This window comes from Herpailurus yagouaroundi, unplaced genomic scaffold (assembly GCF_014898765.1).
Source record: "Herpailurus yagouaroundi ecotype Mexico unplaced genomic scaffold, PumYag 182, whole genome shotgun sequence".
NCBI lineage: Eukaryota > Metazoa > Chordata > Mammalia > Carnivora > Felidae > Herpailurus > Herpailurus yagouaroundi.
In genome coordinates this window covers 54,140,667-54,161,392 of record NW_024412413.1, presented here as the reverse complement: position 1 = coordinate 54,161,392, position 20,726 = coordinate 54,140,667, and the positions used below count along the sequence as shown (strand labels likewise).

The following is a 20,726-nucleotide window of genomic DNA, read 5'->3' as shown; positions in this document are numbered from 1 at the left end:
CAGGGGAGGGGCAGAGAGAGAGGGAGACACAGAATCCGAAGCAGGCTCCAGGCTCTGAGCGGTCAGCACAGAGCCTGATGCGAGGCTCGAACCCACAGACTGTGAGATCATGACCTGAGCCGAAGTCGGACGCTTAACCGACTGAGCCACCCAGGTGCCCCATCTTTTCTTTTTTTTAATGTTAACTTATTTTGAGAGAGGGAGAGTGCAAGCGAGCGAGAGAGTGGGGGAGGGGCAGAGACAGGGAGAGAATTCCAAGCAGGATCAGCGCTATCAGCACTGAGCCTGACACGGGGCTTGATCTCACGAACCTTGAGATCAGGACCCGAGCCAAAATCAAGAGTCGGACGCTTAACCGACTGAGGCACCCAGGCGCCCCACCGTTGGTGTATTTCAACGCCCCGTGACTCCTAAGGTAAGAGGGAGGCAGTGACTGCTCCCACCTCACTCACCCTTCCAGACTGAGGCCTGCTGCCACCGAGTCAGCCCCTCCACCTGCTCACACACCCCCAGCCTCGCCGTCAGGATGCTCTCCCATCCTGCCTGATGACTCCCCCCCAGGTTCACAGGTGGCTTCCCACTCTTTCCCCTGCTGTTATGCTCAGTGATTTTACATGGGTGAATGATGCTTCTGGAATCCTGGCTTCATAACTCCCAACCTACTTCCTGATGCTCTTCCTTAAGGCTCCCCAGCACCAAGGACATCTTTCCTCAGAGACTCCCACTGTGAGCTATCTCTCCTCTCTCGCTGGGGCTCTCAGGCCACTTCGCATCCATGGTTCCGTCACTCTAACGACCCCCTGGCCATACGTGTTCATCGTCCGGCCTCCACCTCTTGACGGCTTTCCTTGCTGGCAGCCTAGAATTCCTCCCCCACCTGATCTTCTAGTAAGAGGCAAATACAACAGCAACGAATTGAGGGCTTTGTCTGTTGACATTCTGCCAAATACTGTCACCTCTCCCTTTCCAACAAACAGGTCCAGTACCTTCTCTTGCCCACACAATTGCAATCCCCTCACCAGACCTCCCTGCAATTATCTAGGTAAGAGCAGCCGGTGCCAGGATAAGGGTGATGGCGGCGAAGGTGCTGAAAAACCGCTCAGTTTTGTCCTTTATCTCTATTCTCAGAGCACCCAGAGTAATTATTTTAAAATGTCAGATAGCGTCATTACCCTGCTCAAACCCCCCAATGATTTACCCATCATACTCTAAATAAAAGCCAAGTAATGAAATGACCTTCTTTAACATTGCTCCCCTCCCCCAATTTTCTTATTCCCCTTCTCTGTTTTATTTTTGTTCTTGCCCATCCACCCCCATCTAACACTTAAAAGTATTTTACTTCCTGATGTGTCTTTTCTCTACTGCTCCCCTGCACCCCCTTCCCCCATTAAGTTCTGTGAGGACAGAGGTGTTCATCTCACCACATGTGGCATCCCTGGTATTGGAGAGAGTGCCCGATGCATAACGAGTGCCCAGCAAATAGCTGACGAAGTGAGCAAATCAATGAATGCCATGTACCTCAGGCAGCGGCTTTACTCTGTTCCACACAGATTTACAAAACAAAAAACAGAGCGCTCTCTTGCTCTCCCGGACTGCTTCCCGGGTCTCAGGGGTGCAGTTTGCAGCTGACGCCTCACCCACAGGCACGTCCCTCGCCTGCCTCTGGTCTTAGCTGGCTGGGCGCTGCTCTGTGCATTCTCTGAACATCTGAACTCAAGAGGTCCCTGTACAGGCGCACTGGTGTCCTCTCACCCTTCTGACGAGCAGCAACTACAGGACTCCTCCAGGGCGAACACATCTCGTCTCAGGGTCAGTTTTGTGATTTTTTTTTTTTTTTTTTTTAAAGAGAGAGAGAGGTTTGCTTGTATTTACAGACCGGCTGAGCAGCCTGCTAGCCAGTCTCCCACAACCACTTCTCTTTTTTCACGGACAGTCCTCACTCCTCAGCTTAAAATTCCCCATTGGCTTTCCATACAAAACGTAACCCAACGACAAGGCCCCGTGTGATCTGATCTTTGCACGCCGCTCTGACATCTGTTATCACGCAACTGTGCTCTCCTCACGCCATCTCTCTGGCTGGCTCTTGGACACGCCATGGGGGGTGGGGGGGGGCCTTGCTGTCCCCTCTGCCTGGGCCATTCTTCCCCCAGGTCCTCCCAGCCTTCTCTGAGCGCTCAAGCTGACCAGGCTTCAGCTCTTCATGGTGCTTACATAACACAATTTAAAACTACCTATTAAGTTTGTTTACTTGTTTACATCTCCCCCCACCCCTGTCCTGGAACATTAGCTCAATGAAGGCAGACATTTTGGTCTTATTCACTGCTATTCCCTCCTGTGGACAACTGTGCAGGCACACTGTGCACGTAAAGTAGATACCAGCTAAGTGGATGAACAGATGGACGAACGCTCGTACTTCCTCCTTAGCACACATGCTTCCATCCAAAGACATAACCAAGTGTTGGCTTTCCCCATTCATTTTGCTTTAATGGTACGCTTTTTTATGGCCAAAATTCAGGGCTGAGTCCTTCCTATCAGTGATACCTTGGACTTCTTTTTACCTCTTTACATTAAAATTTTAGGTTCACCTTTATTACCAAAGTATATTCGTAAATAACGAAGTTGTAAAAAAAATAGCACCCATGATCTTCTTGCCTATTACTTTCTCCTCATAATTCCCAAGTTCTACCTCCAGAATGGTAGTTTTTCTCGTTATGTGGTTCTCTAGGGTACATAGTGTGACCTAGACATATTTCTCCCAGAATAACTTGAGGCAAGTCTCCCACTAAGAAAGTTCTTCTATGTCTTTGCCAGATTCTTGCATTCCCAGCCAGAGTCCCCATTTGGACATCTTAACCCACAGGCCAGGAACCCAAAGTTCACACTGTGGCATGGTCTACCTCGATCACTTCCAGTAATCTTCTTTCTTTCCCAAATCAGGACTTCTAATTAGAAAGACAGAGAGAAATGCCACTCGTGTCCCTAAGTCTTGATTCCCTCAGCGATACTCCAAAGTCATTTAAGAAGAACGTGACCCCTCCAGGACTGCCTAATGCCGACGAACCACTCATATGATTCCAATGACACACACCAGTGAGTCACATTCTTCTAATAGTTGACCTCTCAGTGTGGCCCAGGATGCCTGTCCTCCCCTGGGAAGCTTTCTTCCTACATTCTCCTTTTCCTCTGCTATGGTATACTGTGGAACATCAGGCCTGGAGTCAGAGGTTTTGAAGTCACAGTGCAGTCCGCAAGCGAACCAGTTGTGTGACCTTGGGAAAGTCCCTCAACCTCACTGAACATGCTTCTTCAGCTGGATTCCTCATGAGAAGCTTCAAGGATCAAATGCAAATATGTCTGACAAGTCCTTTGGGAAGGATAAGGTGCTATTTAACCAAATTGTGACCATCAAGGTCTTAGGAGCCCCATTCTTTTTTCACTGCAGATGCAGAGCATAGATAACTGGTGAGCAGAGGCAGGAATACAGCACATCCCCGCAGGAAAATGGCTTCTTGCTGAACGCCCAAGATACCCCAACTCATACTTTTTATATTGCTGCTAATGGTATCGAAGCATGAAGGACAGCACCTATGCAACTTTAGTCAGGAAAGTCCATTTTTCTACTCTAAAGGGAAGAATCAAAGACTCAAAAAGATACCTCAGAACTAATAATATGAAGGGGAAGCTTTTGGGTTGGTCTAAAACAGGCATTAAAGGAGAATTCTCCCTCAGCTAGAAGCTGAGTGCCCCTTCTGGGAGGAAGGTAAAAGCCACAGGAAGTCTCATTTTGCTCATAGCAGAAACCAGGTCTTAGACAGACAGGGGCGCACCACATAGGGCCTGAGCAGGCGTAGATAGAGGCTGGTGGGCAGAAGTGCCTAGGTCTTTGGTTCTCACTCCTGCTTCCTACCATGAAATCTCAACACAGCTTGAATCCCAGGAGACTGGGATGAAATACCACCTGGGACTGGCTGGTCAGGAGTAGACGCATGACTGCAGCCCAAATGCCACTCATGGCTTTTAAGAGCTTGGCACCACCCCAACTCAGCAATTCACGGAATCCACAGAGGCTCTCCCCTGCCTCGCCTTTCTCCATACCCACCCTGCCCAGGCCTTCCTGGAAAAAGCAACACAAAGTTGGCAGTCATGTCATACTTCCTTCTTCCTGCCAGCCATCTATATTTCCACAGGCATCAAACCCAAAGCCACAGAGCAGTAAATGGAGGCTGCTTTCTGCTCCTTGAGGTGGCCCTTCAATGGGTAGGGCCCTCCTCACTGCACCAAAATCTACAAGTGCGTGCCTTTCCTTTAAAGTAACACAAGAATATTTTGAATTTTATTAGATCTTACACTTATTTTTTAATATCTTCTTTCAAGAGGCCTTTCTTTTCCTGGTTTCAAAGACTCATAGTTAAGAAATCCCCAGAAATTTCCTAAATTTGTCTTTGGATCAAATCTTAATATGCTGGGGAAATGTCACTGAACCGTCACAGGGAGGGGGAATCTGAGCTAAGGCTAACGATATCAGGCTCAAACCAGAGTTCTGGAATAAGGATGAGAGGCAGCCATTGTGGCCCCAGGGTGAGTTGGAGGAGGCTGAGAAAAGTCCCTCATCCAGCAGGTAGTTAGAGGGTCTAGAAGTATCCTTTAAGATATTTCTAGGCAAAGCCAACGTTTCTGCCACAGCTTGCCATTATATAGCAGGCTTTAGTTCTTTGTAAATCTAAATTTGGGGGGATGGGGTCATATTTTGATGCCTTAGGTCCCTGGATTCTTTGCTAGGAGTTATTGTCGAGGGGTATCTTGATTGCATGATTCCTGGGAAAGCTCCCTGTGGGGCCAAAGCTCTACAAACAAATGCTAACTTATTTTCTCCTTTGATCCTCAGAGCATCATTTAAATTACTTAAGGCCTGTAGGCCCTGAGCTGTATACAGGCTGATGTTCTTGTGCTAATACCGTACAGTCTGGATTCAGGCTCAAACAGTATGCTGTAAAAGTGTGATTAGTATCGGGTGATATAATTTGGGGGTGCAATGCTGCCTAACTTGTGTATGTCTGTCTCTGAGAGAAACAAATGAAAGGGAGAACCTTCTGGCTCTCCCTCCAGAAAGCCTTTCTCCATAATGGGGCCCAAGCTCTGTTCCCTGACATTGTGGATGCCCTTGAGGAAATCCTCCGATTAACAGGGCTGACCCACAAGCCCTGGGAAAATGCCTACCTCGCCCCTTCTTACCACCAGCATGCCTGAACCAGATCCTGCCTGGAGTTCTGGGAGCGGTAACCACTCTTCTAATTTGGCCTAAAGACTCCTCGTCCTAAACTGGGCCTGTGGGTGATACCATGAGGCATTAGAGCTCGCTTTCACTGCACTGGCCCATGTTCTTGGGGAGAGTCCACTGGCTTAGAGCAGATCCTGATAACCCGGTGTATACACAAACACATTTGGAAAGCGATATTTACCCTTACCATGTGCTACACACTGAGATGTCCTTTACTCCCTACACCGGCTAATTTGTTTAAAATGTTCATCTCCATACACTAAATTGCTTTCACAACCCACTAACGGGTCCCTATCCACAGTTGAAAATTTGGGTAAAGAACCTGATCCTAGTAGCTCCAAATCAGGAGCTCAGGTTTGGACCAGATGAGAGCCACGGGTTCTACTAGTACCATTCATAAATATTTACTAGCACAGGTGCTGGGAATGTGGAGTTAAATAATATAAAGGCCATCCCTTAACTCATGGGCCCAAGGTTAGCAGTGGAAAAGGATTCACACAAAAGAAAATGCTTTGAATCAGTCTTTTGAAAATGTAATTTGTCACATGTGTATGCAAAACAGAACCAATCATATTTCAGGATAAAACATTCTGCAGGACTTTTAGGGAGATTTCAGATTTTGAAGCTATTTTTGATTCAGTACCCACTTGGTGTGCATTAGCACGTGGTGAGGAGAGCTTCATATTCTAATCAATAACATTTAGATCTCCCATAGGTATGAATCACAGATCCTTATTTTATGAGCACACAAATATGGAATGATTTCTGCTTTCTCAGGGACCGTTTATTCTGCGACAAAAATGAATTTCATTGACATTGGCCTTTATACTGTATGAAACCAAGTCAATATATACAAATCAGGAGATAACCAAAATTGACCCCATAGCCAGGAATGGTGGGGAGACAACAGCAAATATATTGTCCTCTACAAAGAGGGTTTTACTGCAGAGGCCAGTTCCTTGAGCTGATCTTGTAGCCCTGACTCACAAAGCTTCTCTCTCTTTGGACATATTGATATTTATACACAGGAGCACCAAGTTCTACAGTGCCCCTTGGGGAAGGCCTTTGTGCACTGGGACTCCACTCTATGCTACAGCATTTCAGTATTTCCATTCGTGTGTCTTTGAACTGGTAATATCACCTGGGGCAGAGCTCAAGTATCTCAAAGTAGGCATCAAACCTTTTTCAAGTCTTCTGCTTTATCCGAAAAAGCGAGAATTTTTGCATAATAATCATATACATAACATTTATTTCCACACACAAAAATATCCTCCCCTACCCCCAGAATCTTCAGTTGAAACCCAGTCTTCTGGAATCTTCTGTTGATCCTAACATTACTCAAGCCTTAAGATAAGAAGCACAGGCCTGGGCAATGGCTGCTGATCTTTACCAGTGGGAAGAACACAGCACGCTCCTGTATCAAGGTGGCCCCACTGTTTTAGACAATGGATGGTACAAGCAACAACTGTTAACTCCTGCTGCCACCTCAGCTGTAACACTCACAGAGTTCCAACACACCCCCCACTCACTGTATGCTTGCTTTCTTCTGGGGACTGTTCAAAGCACTTGGGTTTTTAAAGCATGTAATTCTTTTTCTTTTTAATTTTTTTAATGTTTGTTTATTTCTGAGGGGGAGAGAGAGAGAGTGCGAGCGTGCACAAGCGGGGTAGGGGCAGACAGAGAGGGAGACACAGAATCCAAAGCAGCTGTCCGCAGAGAGCCTGATGCGGGGGTCAAACACACGAACTGTGAGATCATGACCTGAGCTGAAGTTGGACGCTTAGTCGACTGAGACACCCAGGTGTCCAAAAAAATATATAATTCTTAGAACAACTTTGCGGGACAGATATTAACATTAACCCAAATAAGAAAATGGAGGTCACACCACTAGGAAATAGAGGTCAGGCTCGCTTCCAGGCTCACCCCAAAGTGCATTGTGCTCTCAGCCATGGTTCTCTGACATCTTTGAGGAGCTATGAATCTATGTAAATACCATAAAATGTCATGATTTCCAACAAGATTGCTTAATTACTAATCCTCATCATCAGGGTAAATCATACAATTTTTTAAAAGTTTTTATTTATTCATTTTAAGTAATCTCTACACCCAAAAGGGGGCTCAAACTCAGGACCCCAAGATCAAGAGTCAAAACACTCTTCCGACTGAGCCAGCCAGATGCCCTTCATACAAATTTTCTAAAAGCCTAGTCCCCAGGTTTAGAAGTTTAAACATACCACCTTCTTAGGCTTTTTCTTCTCTTGCCAATAGGGTGGATATTCAAGATCACTGTAAAATTAAATTTAACCTGAGGTCTGGTTTTCAAATTGTTTTGCTGATAGTAAGTTGCACTCTTTAAACCCTCACACATACATGCCCAGTTTTTCACAGGGTGATCCAAGACCATTTGAAAGGATTAGGCAAATCTGGGGAGGGAGTATCATTTACTTGGGATGAAGAGAAATGAGAAACCAGCAAGTTAGATGCCCTGGGAGCACCATCTCCTAACTACTCTAAGTATTTATACTGTGCCTGGGGCCTGGACTATGCAAGTTATGACCATAACATCAGTAAGGGAGGAAAAGAATCAGTTCAACTCTGACCCACTGTAGGCATCAAAGCGCTTGATATCACCTTTCATTTTTCACGGACAGTCCAGTCCATGACGCTTCCTGAACACGCTCCTTGGCCCACACAGGTGGACAAAGAAGTTCCTGAACAACAGCAGGAAGAAAGCCAGGGGTGAGGGGTCACAAATCTGGTAAAGAGTCCAGGCTGCCCAGGGTTCTGTAACCAATCATTTCTGCAAGCTGCGGCTCATAGCTACAAGAAGAATCTGGGGCTGCCCAAAGCCAATGTTTAAGGACGTCCAGGAATCACCGGAGAGGTTTTAAAAAAATAGAGATTCTGAGACCTCAGGGATTCTGGAATGTTTTTAATAATCATTCCAGATGAAAAAGCTTCGCTGTGGGGAAATAATCCTCTTGCACTTTTGGTATGGGTTTGTCCTATACTTGGCTATAAGCACCATGAGGGTGAAGATTGTTTTAATCTGCTTTGTATCTACAGTGCCCGACACAACACCCATGCCACTGAATGAGGAATGGCCAAAACTGATCACGTCCCAGAGATGAAGCCCTGTGCTCTCTCCTTTAAGTTCCTGAGCACAGTGGATTGCATTTGATTTAACCTGGGTAACCGACAAAGCTGATTTAATCCTCATAGAAGCTGAACCTAGAATTGGTAGAGCATTATGGCTTTTACCAGAGCAACAAGGTGAAAAAGCAAATGTATTATCAGCATTTCTAGTTCTTATAGAAAGATGTATGTTTGGTTCTTGAGCAAGGGACCGACAAACCTTACCCTGGCCCTGAATAAGTCTTTGATTTACTTATCTAAAGGTAAGACGAACATGGAGGTAGGATGAAATCATTGAGAGTTTGGAGTGGTCATTGTCCAACTCTGCTATGTGGATTCCTGGGTTAAGTCCAGAACCTAGGGGCTTTAAACTAGCACCTCAGCTGCATCTGATGAAGATATCCCCGAGCCACAGGGGGTTAGCATCTTCATGGGGCTGTCAGCTTGAAGCCAGCAACACTGACTCCCTGTTATGAAACCTTGTGTGCAGGTAAGGGTGGCAGAGAAAAGAAAAAACTTTATCAAGCTCTGCTTAAGAGTGAAATTTTGTAACTGGAGGAATATAGGCTGGGCACAGGAAAATGTTTCCTTGGCAGGGTGGTTAAGTACCTGGAAATTTGGTGGAGTGTTGTAGCACTCACTTCTCTGGAATTTCCTTAAAAACAGGATCTTATAAATAGGCTGAGGATTGGACCATATGTCTTTCTAAATATACCATCAGCTCCATATTTCTGCCGTGCTGTGTGTCATTTTCATAGTTTACAGAGGTGCAGAGCTCTTATAGTTGAGAAAATAAGATGTTAGTTCTTGCCACCCTTAGCACCGCATTCAAAGTTTCGCATGAGCTGACCTGAACCTACTTACCTAGATTGCTGGGTTACTGGACTAACTACCACTGCCCCGCACACTCTCGATTGCTTCTATGTGCCACTTATGTTAGGCCACCACCAGCAATGTTCTCTAGCTGATACATACCAATATAAGTACACACAGATGTTGAAACTCTTCTGTACTGCTTGGCAAATAATGACTGTCCCAAGCCCCCAGGTGCCCTTGTCTGGTATTCTGGACCCTCCCCTGGAATCTCCACAGTGTGGTAAATAAAGAGTTAATGCAAAGGGTACCTGGGTGGCTCGGTCAGTTTTTAAGTATCTGACTCTTGATTTTGGCTCAGGTCATGGTCTCATGGTTCCTGAGATCGAGTCCCAGGTCGGGCTCTGCACTGACAGCACAGAACCTGCTTGGGAGTCTCCCTCCCTCCCTCTCTCTCTCTCTCTCAAAATAAATAAATAAAACTTAAAAAAAAAAAAAGTTAATGCTTGGCATAGCAGGGGCTTCCAGGACCCACATGGAGCCTATTCTTCCATGTTGACTATTGAAACTATTTTGAATATTACCTCTGGCTTCTATATTCCCAAAAGCCACATCTTATTTTAGCTGTGGGCTTCCACTTGTATTGTGCCCTCCATACAGAAGGTCTTTCCCTTTGTCCCTCAACCCTCTTAAAACTCCTCTCCTATTTCAGACTGTTGATTCAAACACAGCCTTCTCCACTAAGTCTTTCCCAGCCCCAGTTCGCCCTCTTAAAAACCACCACTGCCTCTAATACAGCCACGAGTGTTTCTTTAAACCCCCTTTTTATAAATAAGCTCTACATTCTGTCTTGCTCTATTTATACACAATTCCAAAAGATCTAATTCCCTCACTCTTGAGAATTTAATGGATTTATAGGTAAAATGGTGTTGTTCAATAAATTTCCAGAAAGCCAGTCCCTTAGTCAGCTGGTATCCCCATGAAGTGACACAGTCCTATGTGACAAGATCCTACATGAGGGCTGCTGAGGGGCGTGGTATGCCAGCACTGTGGGTACAGTATAGCTTAGGAGGGCTGCAATGGCACCTTAAAAAGTCAAGCATCCAGGACTAAAAAAACAAAACAAAACAAAAAAACAACAGTAGAGTCAATGTATGGACCAGAAAAACCCATAAAAACAAACAAACAAAATGACCTACAAACAAACAAAACACCCTATCCGTCAGCACTCAGGGATAGAGCGAATCGGATTCCTACTTGTACTGAGGGAGCCTCTGCCCACAGATAACACCCCCCCTTATTCGTGATCATCTGGCACAACAGCTGTGGGACAGACCTGCCAGGTAGAAGTAGCTAGCACACTTGACCTTCCTTCAGTCTCGTTTCTCTAAACTGCCTCCCATTACCTCAAGAAACCAGCAACTCAACACCTATTGGATTGTGAACCTTCTGAGGCAAGGATCAGACCTTGCTGACCATCTCACTCTCCATAATATCTGATGATTATATTATTGGGCACACAGAGCACTTATTGTATGCCAGACTTTGTTGAATGCACACGACCACACTAGCTCTTCACGTCCTATTATTAGGTACCATCATCAACCCCTTTTACATGTGGGAAAACCAAGGTGACATGTATGTCCAAGCTGCACCTGGGGACGGGCCCAGTCAGGAAGTCTGGCTCCACATCCCTGTTCGTAACTACTGCTCAGTGCCTAATATACAGCAAGTATACAATAAAGGCTTGCTAAGTATAAAGACACGTGCCTCCCTGCCCTGGGGGTGGGGCTTGGTTAAAAGGACACTGGCTATTTTAACTGGAATTTATGCAAGCATTTGACATCGTAAAGCTTCCCCAGAGGACCTGGAGTTAAGTCCCCACCACACATGTACCGCATAGCCCCAGACAATGGTCACCGGGGAAAAGCAGGGACCAGACTCTGCTTAGGAGCCTATCAGTGAGTATAGACATGCTATGGCTGTTCAAAGGGTCTCGGGGGAAAGAAAAGCTTGGAAGTACTTTGGCCACTTTAGGAACGAGAAATTCACTCCTATCATGGGAGCAGAAAGGTGTGTGTGCATGGATGATCAATAGGGAGCAAGCCAGCTGGGCATCTCTTTCCTTTCCGCTTTCTGTGGCCTGACAATGCCTGTCTGTCTTGGCTTCCAATCATTTGTAAAATGCCTCATAGCTTCCTCTGGCCATAGGGGCAGAAAGGCGGGGAGGGGGGTGGGGAGCAAGGAGTCATTTATCACTGTCAGGAGATGTGCTGCACACAGCAGGGCAGGCTTTCTTCCCTGCTGCTCCTGAAGCCAGAGCTGCAAATCCCGAAAAGACGCAGAACATGCACACGGCAAATAACCATTCATCATCTTGGCTCTGGGAGCCCCGAGAAAGGCCACTCCCCGTGTGAGGCTGACCCACTGGGACTTTGGCTCTAGGCTGCACCGGAACTTGGAACGCAAGGACTTTCCAGGCGCCTATTCCCTGCCCCAGCCAATGCCCATCCTGGACAATTTATAGGGTTAAAATTCTCTGAAATTCAAGCCCCTCCTTCCTCTGCAAAGTCAGATTTCCACATTGCTGCCAAGGTGGCCCATAATCATTAAGTTATGAGAATACAAGTTGCTAGGAGGAAATTAATACCAGGTTTAACTAGGGGAAGTCCTGCTTTCTTGTGAAGTAATTATAAAATTAAAATGTGATATTTCTATGGTGGGTTTAAAAAGTCTCCCCATGAGATCTGTGGCACAACAGTAGTGTCAGGATTTGCACCAAGACGGGACTGAGAAACCCTTTGGTGCTCCAACGATGCTTGCTAGTCAAGAGACACCTGCAGGTAGGTTTCCAAAGATTGGGTTAAAAGTAATTAAAAACAAAAAGAGGGAAAAGGACAGGGTTTGAAATTTCCAATTACTCTTTAAAACTCAAGAGTCAAGCTGTTACAGAAAACGCAGGCTTTCCAAGTAAGATTAATAATGCTAAGCTAATTAGACCCACAGGCATGGCCAACATATAAATTCAGGCCCCAAAGAGGGACACTGTCCCTTTAAAAACTGCCTGGGGATCAGTGGAAAAGCTAATGAGGACTGTCAGTTGGGGCTGCTTTAATAGGTGGTCCTCCGGAGGATAAAGCCTGGGGTTTTGGTAACAGGGCTTCTGTGCTTGATTCAATAAATCAATTTATATTATATGCGGGTGCAGCTCTGGAGTTGGCTTCATAAAGCATTCTGTGGCATTTCTCAATCTGCTTTTCCACTTCGCTGTCAGCCTGCCTGAATGTGTTGTCAGAGGGCACTGAAAAGAGCAGTGAAGAATAAGACAGAAGCCATATCTACAATAGTTGTAAAACTCGACCCAGTAGCTCCAGACCATGCTTGAGGCTGCCTCCAGTGAGTTTCTCTCCAGAAAATGTTTGGATTATCTATTGGTAAGAAGCCTAATGCTGTGGTGCTGTGGCTCTCATCCCTGAGTTGGGTTCCAGGCTGCAGATGGAGACTTAAAGTTCACCCCAAACAGCATGCAAAGGGTTGGAAGTGAAGTTGCTTTTTAATCAGCTCCTCAGGGTCTGAAATACTCCCCAAGAAGTAAAAGGAGAAGAGAAACAAAAGCACCAGTCCAGCAGGCAATGGGCAGAGGCAGGGCAAGGGAGGTAGGGCAAAGCACATGGTTCTTCCTTCTGGCTGACCAACAGGCTTGCCAAGTAGTGACCGCTAGAGATGAGCTGTCCCTAAACACAATGACTGATGCCTCTGAACATCTACAAAGTGGAGTGACGCCCATGCCCCAGCCAACTCAGAGGCTAGCAGGAGTGAGTCCAGAAGCCATAGAATGTGGCCATGCCATTTCACTTGCTTACCCTGTCTGTGCTCAGCTGTCTTATTTTTTTTTAAACTCTCTGCCATTGGGATGTTCAGTTACCGCTCCTTGTATGTCCTCCACCTCAGCTAGACCCATGCTCTTACGTTACCCAGACTGCAGGGTGGTCATCCAGTACAACTTTTTGTGGTGATGGCCATGTTCCGTATCTGTGCACTGTCCAGTTCAGGAGCCACTAGCCACATCTGGCTACTGAGCAATTGCCATGTGGCTAGTGCGACCTGGGAAAGAAAATTTTCATCTTATTTAATTTTAACTAATATAAATTTAAATGGCCACATGTGGCTAGTGGCTACTGTGCTAGAGAGCACTCAGAATAGAAAAATATTTCCTTTGCCTTAATAAAAGCAATGAGTACTAAAAGGAGAAAATGGTGGCTAACCCCACTCTGCCCCCAGTGGAAAAATCCCGGATTGTAAAGGAAATTCAGCGGAGGAAAATGACCCTGATGTGTCATCAAGTTAGGATCATAAAGAGTTAAGGGCTGCTAGAGATTAAAATGAAAGGTTGAGGGGCGCCTGGGTGGCTCAGTCGGTTAAGCGTCCGACTTCAGCTCAGGTCACGATCTCGCGGTGCGTGAGTTCGAGCCCCGCGTCCGGCTCTGGGCTGATGGCTCAGAGCCTGGAGCCTGCTTCCGATTCTGTGTCTCCCTCTCTCTCTGCCCCTCCCCCATTCAGGCTCTGTCTCAAAAATAAATAAAGGTTAAAATGAAAGGTTGCCACCGCTGGAATATTTCTAATGGAACTGGTCTTTTCCAGAAACTCTGAAAAGCAGAGCAAAGTCCATTCCCCGCCAGACACAGAGGTTGGCAGCAAGGGGCAAAGGAAGCATTTTACAAATGAGAGACCCAGGTCCAAGATTTGCCCAAGGCTCCAGAGTCTTGGCAGAGCGAGCTCCAGAGCCCATGGAGCCTATCTCCCAAAGCCATAAACTCTGTACTAAGCCAGGCCATCTCAAGTTACGGGTCCAGCCTTCCTCGGAAATAAGACCATCATAAATGTTGGAAAGGCTTTGCTTAAGGAAAGAATTCTGGTATACTTTACTCATAACTAGAACCATCTGGAAGCAATCTCGCATTCACACGATGGACTTCTCTTCCTCTTTAGCCCTTGCTCTCTCTACAAATCCCATCAGGCCAGGAACAGCTGCTGGAGGGCCTGGCTGGACTCCACGGGTAGAGCTACAAACCCCCTTCCACATGGATGTCCTCCTGGGCCCCTGGCTTGCTCGTTCCCCCGTGTGCCCGGACACAGCGCACGATGAACACCCATCCCACGTGAGAAAGCTAAATCACCAGCAGGCCCAAGAGCAGGGACCCGGTGCCACAAAGGCAGCTGTGAGAAACCGTTGTTTCAACTTGGTAACATAGACACTTGCCAGCAAATTACAGCCTGAAATGGCTCAGAGGGCTGCGGGTTGAAACACAGAGCTCACACTGCCAGCTATGTGCATCATGCAACAGCAGCTCGACACAAAGGGCTGGGGAGGAGGGGCGCTGGCCTGTACTGGGGCAAGGCCGGGATCCTGGCACCAAGACCAATGACACCAGGCACAGAAGGTGAGGGCTGGGCCGCGTCAGGGACCGACTCAGCGCTGGGGGTGCTGTGAAGAAAATGCCTTTGTAAATCCAACGACTGGGCAAGCGATCTCTGAGGCGGGGGAAGGGGCGGTGGGGGAGCCAGGGAAGAGACCGGTTTCATTATGAAGGTCCTGGTGACAATAACCTTTTGTCCTCTATACAATCTGGGCCTGCCAAGCTGCTCCACAGTCTCTGAGAAAGCACGAGGGTGGGAGAGAAAGGCTCCCTGTCAGGAGGCCACAAACTCATCCCTGATGATGAGACAAGGCTCCCCCGCCCCCCCCAGAGCAGACATCCTCTCCCACACCTTCCTCCCCACTGCAGACACACCACGGAGGGCTGGCATGAGGCTGCTCTAAGACGAGAGCAAACAATTTTCCTCAGCACAGGAGACCTGGTTCTCTGAGGATCCTCCCACCATCCGCACCCCCAAATCACACGCAGACTCTTAGTGACGAGTGTGAAGCAGCCCAGTTTAATTTGGCTGGCAGTCTAGCAGGTCAGACTGGGAACCAGAAAAGTTAGTACCTCAGCCGGTCCTGAAATGCTTCACCCCGTCCTCTTGTTTAGAGGACTGTCACGGAGACACTGATCCTGGTGGACAGGACCCCCCCCTTGCTCCCCTGCTTCACTTCATGTCACGGCTCAAAACTGAGTAATTATGTCTAATCTTACCCTGAAGAAAAATGGACCGTTGCATTGTATCACAAAGAGCTCTGGGCCTCAGAAACCTGGTATCTAGGCCTTACTCTGACACTTCTGCGTCCGTAGAAGCTGAGCAAACCACCTAATTCCTCTCTGTCTCAATCTGCTCAACCACAAAATGGGAACAAGGAAGAGGAGTCCTTCAGCGTCGGGCAGCTGGCATGGTAAACAGTGTGTGCCCTGCAGTGATGCTGTCTGGGTTCACGTCCTAGCTGCTCCCACTTACTATTATGTAACCTTGAAACTCAGCCTCTGTGCCTCAGTTTCCTCATCAGTTTCCTCATCACAGTTCATGGGACTGTGAAATAGAAGGCATCAAGTCAAGCTCTCATCACAACGCCCGGCCCTTAGCTCTTCCAGTCACTGTCAGGTAGGCCCACTGCCATCGTGCTGAGTGGGGGCATGCAGGGCCCATTTCCACCACAACTAGGTATTTGCTATAAGAATTAAAGGGCTTTGACTTAAGTGAACTCGTGATTTGTAGAAGCGTTCCAGAAGAACAGGTTCACAGGCCAGGGCTAACTCTGAAGCCAAGAAACATAAAGGGACACGGTAAGGACCTGTCTCCTTGAGCATGACACATTCCAAACACTTCCAGACCACCTTCAACCAATTCCAACAACTTGGTAGTCACTGAAGGCATCTGTGGGAAAAGAGCCACAGGCCTTCATCTCCCCTTCTACAGAATTAATTTGCCAGGTCTTCTCTTTCTAGAGACAATTCAGAAAGGCAGCAAAAGGTGATCCCACGTTTTTTTTCAAGTCCTAAACAATAACTGCTAGACACGAGGTTTCTCACGAGAGGTTACAACATTTAAAAAAGGAATTCAGGGGTGCCTGGGTGGCTGAGTCGGTTGAGCGTCTGACTTCAGCTCAGGTCATGATCTTGCGGTCCGTGAGTTCGAGCCCCGCATCAGGCTCTGTGCTGACAGCTCAGAGCCTGGAGCCTGCTTCGGATTCTGTGTCCCTCTCTTGCTCTGCTCCTCCCCTGCTCATGCTCTGTCTCTCTCTCTCAAGAATAAATAAAACATTTAAAAAAAAAAAAAGGAATTCATTCAAGTTTAAATTCATTCAAGTTTATATAGGCAGTGGTCTAACTGGGTCTCTAACTCCCCCACTTACTCCAACAAAGATATAAAGAACTCTCCTTTTCCTGAAGCATCAATTTCAAGTCAAAAGAACAGGTAGAAAATACACAAAGGTGTACATCAATCTCTGCTCACAGGCAAAGCTGCAGCCAATAGCCACACAGGGAACCGTGCTGAAACAAACCAGCCAATCATGTCTGACTGAAGCCGTTCTCAGTCTTGGCTCAATTATTTGGTACCTTCTGTGAAGTTCCATACATTAAATACAGCCTGTTTATGGACCACTTATTTTCTTAGGATCATGCTAATTAATACCGTGTGTGTGTGTGTGTGTGTGTGTGTGTGTGTGTACAGAGAAAGCAAGAGACTGAGTGTGTGAAGTTGGATGTAATCTAGTCCCTGAACGTATCCACATTTTAAAAACTATAAAATGGGGGTAATCTTTAGCCACTTGTTTTCCAAGTGTGTTTTGACTGCTTAGATCTTGTTTGCCTTTCTGGCATAGAAAGAACACACAAACAGCCTTGCCTCAAGCTTAACGTATCTCAGATACAAACAAGCTCCTTATTCCCACCCTTCCCACCTGCCATCCATAACTACCTGGTCCCCAACTGCCGTCAGTCACACCCTTTCCTGAAATCCAATAAATACCCACTGGCTAATCACTGGGTGTCAGGCACCAGGCGAGGCACTGCCCCCTCCTGGAGAATTGCAGACTAGTCGAAAGGACATAAACAGGTGGTTGGAACGATTAATGACTTACCCCTTACAGTTATCCCTTGGCCCAAATCATCTAGTTTATTTTTCATTTCCTTCCTTCTCTGTTTTCTGCTTCCATCCCTCCATTTGACCCTTGAGACTTCACATACATATTTCTATGCTGGGTATTTTTTTTTCCCCCTGGGTACCTAAACTTGCTTTCTCTTGCCAGTTTCCTTCAAACTCCTTAGGACTGCCATCCCAAAACCATGCTTTCCTCATTCGTTCTCCTTCTCAGAGACAAAGCAGCACCACCCACAGCCTCCCACAGTAAATGTATGTCTCTGCGTGGCTTCCCGCATCCTTGATTATGTTCCCTTGATACTGACTCGGTCTGATTTCCCATAGACCGTCTCTTTATTTTTGGCCATGTTCCTTACTGTCTCTCAGGTCCACTCTTTTTGTTTATGCATTTGCAATCATGGGGATTTCTGACCTGGGGCACCATTCCCTCCATCGTTCTAAATCCTGCAAAACTTAGACCACACCCGACCGTGCTTTTCTAAACTATGGTAGCCCTCACCTTCAACTGCTCTGTGAGGAGTGCTAATTTTGCTGATCGGATAAAAATGAACTTGTAAAGAAAACCCAGTTGGGGTAGGGTAAGGATTCGAGGGCACCAAAACTCCAGAACCTCAGAGCTGCAAATAGGGTGAACCCTTTCTGCCAAGTTCGTTCATGTTTTAGAATAGTTTAAGCTTTATGGGTCATACAGTCTCTGTTCCAGCTACTCAACCACCTTGTTGTAGAGTGAAGGTAGCCAAAGATCAAATGTATACAAACGAATGTGGCTGTACTCAAAACAAAACAAAAAAATATTTACAGAAAGGTGTGTAGGTGGAATCTGGCTTCTGGGTCATAGTTTGCTGACCCTGCTTTACAAGAAGAGTGGATAGTAGGGAAAATCTTCTCTTTTAGATGATAGGGGATAAATTGAAGTGCCTTAGATCAGCCCCTTATTTTCCCTAGGCAGCTCAACTGTTCCCTTAACACAGTGTGTATTCTAGTAGATTTCTAGCCTAGAAGTCACTACCATGAGACTTTGGGCTATAATCACGTGTGACAGCTATTTTGGTCAACGTGAGAAGAGATAATGGCACCCACTTCTATGCCTATGTTGGCAAGCAAAGAGTCCACTGTCTCACCCTCCTGCTCTCCTCCAGGCTGGCAGGAGGCTCCCTGGCCAGTACCTCAGGGCTAACAGCAAATCTTCACCCCCACTACTATGGGCCAGGCCCTGTGCTCTCTTATTTAGTCCTCATGTCAATCCTATGGTGTATACGTACTTTCTATCCTATCTGTCTTTCATATGGAAGAAACAGGTGAGGTCTTAGTCACTGTTAGCCACTGATCCACCACAGAAGTGATCTTGGTGCTGACATAGGTGTGTTGTGGGAGGAAGACGCCCCTTGCCAAGATTCTTATCGCAATGTAAATGTGAAAAAATAATGAAGATGGCTCATTACCTCTAGTCCTTACAGCAACCCCTTCAAAGAGCCCATTTTTTTCACTTTATCCATAGAAAGTTAGGCTCATAGGGGTTAAGTACTTTACCTAACTTTGCCTCTTTAGAAAGCTCAGAGTTCAGATTCAAATCCAGGCCAGTTTGGCTCAATTAACTGTTAGCCTGTTCCTTCGAGCCCCTGACCTAAAAAAAAAAACCAACTTAAATGTGTTTTAAAGCCTCACAAACGCTTGTGCATGTGAAGTGAGGAATTATGTCAGCTTCGTGGGGTCTCGTGTCCCCAGGGAGGATGTCAGGGAAGTACAGAGGCAGACCAACACCGCGATTTAAGAACTGGCGCCCAGGCAAAAAGAGCAGAAGCAACGTCCCCAGTCCTTTGCCACCAACCCAGGTCTCTGGCCGCACTACCTGATCCAAACTGCGTGAGTGGCTTTTTATGACGGTGATGATTCCTTCACACATACTGTGGCAGTGCTGAGGCAGAGGGAGGCATGTTCTTACCAGCCTGTCATATTAAAGTCCCTGTAGAGCATCTTCTTTCCAAGTTCCTTTCTCTGTACTCTCCTTGGAAACTCCAAATGTGTGAATTCATTTCCCAGCAAGTGAGGCTGCATGAATGCCTAATAGCAAAAGAAATAAAAAGAAAAAATACTCACATATTTAGGAGAAAAAATAAGACTCAATAATGTTTTGTAAATCAAGACATATTTCAAAAACCAGAAAACTGTTCTATTTTAAGGGGAAAAAATAGGTGTATTCAACAAATAGAATAAACATTTCCATTCTACAAGAATATCAGCGAATAAAAAATCACTAACTGAACTTATAAAGGGATATAACTTTTTAATTTGACATGATAAATTAATTGTAATCAGAGACATGGATTGCTAAAGTCAAGAGGAAAAGAAACGGAGTTTCTCCAAAAGTTCATTTAATTCAAATCCAAGATCTTTTCATTTTCTTGAACAGCATGTTGATGCTTTCCCCTACTCTGCTTGGCTTTCTCTGCACCTCTCCTGCTCACACTCTTGGCGATCATGGCCTTGCCTTTGAAACCTACATGTGAGTCTCCACATTGACACAATGGCCCAAGAGAGCAGGTTGGGGCTGGATACACCAGACAGGAACTTTCTGTTGGACTCCCTCCATTTTGCTCTGCAGTAATTTGATCATGTAATTGGAAGACTATTCCAGAGCAGATGGCTTCCTCCCCTCCCCCAAATCTCTGTTCACACTACAAAAGTCTTGAGCAAACAGCCACTTAGGGAATTGCTTTGAAACAACAAACAGTCTCATTGTCACATTCAAAATTCAAATCCGCTATCCAAGAGATGAAATGCTCAAGTATTAATTTCCCCGCTCGAAGGCCACACACCACTAAAAGCAAACTTGCATGGAAGCTTCCTTGTACCAAGCTGTACACCCACTTACTAGCAGTGTGCTGGAATGGATCCTTTTTCTCCCTCCCTTCATTATTTTCTTAATTTTTAAAAAATTTTTGGCAGGGAAGAGTAGGCAGAGCAAATCATGACCTGGCACTGTAGAAAAGCAAGGGATCCCTGCCACAGGACAGATGGCCATGTCCTCAGTCTCCTGGAAACAGGCATCTCCCACAGCCTCTTTCCCAAGATCTGACACCAGCAGATCTCCTGCTGATTCTCATGGTAGTTTGGAGGTTTAGTTGGACATCGGTCATCCTAAGCTAAGTATATCAGGAGTCAAAGGACACAAGCTGAACTGTCACTGGGTTGGCTAGATTCGGCCAGATAATAGAACTCTGAGCAGGCTTGGAGACACGGCAGGGCAGTACTGAGAAGGTGAACTGTCTTTAGTGTCTTCTGTAGCCCCCAAATTTCCCAGGTCTGACAGGAATTCTGGAACATTCTGAGGGGCTGTGAAACCTCTGCTAGGGATGAGGGTTGGCTGCTGATGAGTATCAAGGACGCTTAAACACTGACCTTTACAGAGAGGTTCCCTGGGAAGGAAGGAAGGGAGTACTTAATAGGGCAGGTCAGTGGTGTG

At 46.3% G+C, this 20,726-nt stretch overlaps 1 protein-coding gene across 4 annotated transcripts in view; it reads right to left on the bottom strand.

Annotated features, from left to right (window-relative positions):
* Positions 1–20,726, bottom strand: part of PPM1H (protein phosphatase, Mg2+/Mn2+ dependent 1H) — a 265,584-nt gene that overhangs the window by 51,075 nt on the left and 193,783 nt on the right. For all 4 annotated transcript variants that reach the window (XM_040491534.1, XM_040491535.1, XM_040491532.1 and 1 more), the window contains exon 6: positions 19,206–19,324. In XM_040491534.1, the coding sequence (XP_040347468.1) occupies positions 19,206–19,324 (119 nt within the window). The remainder of the gene's footprint in view (positions 1–19,205; positions 19,325–20,726) is intronic.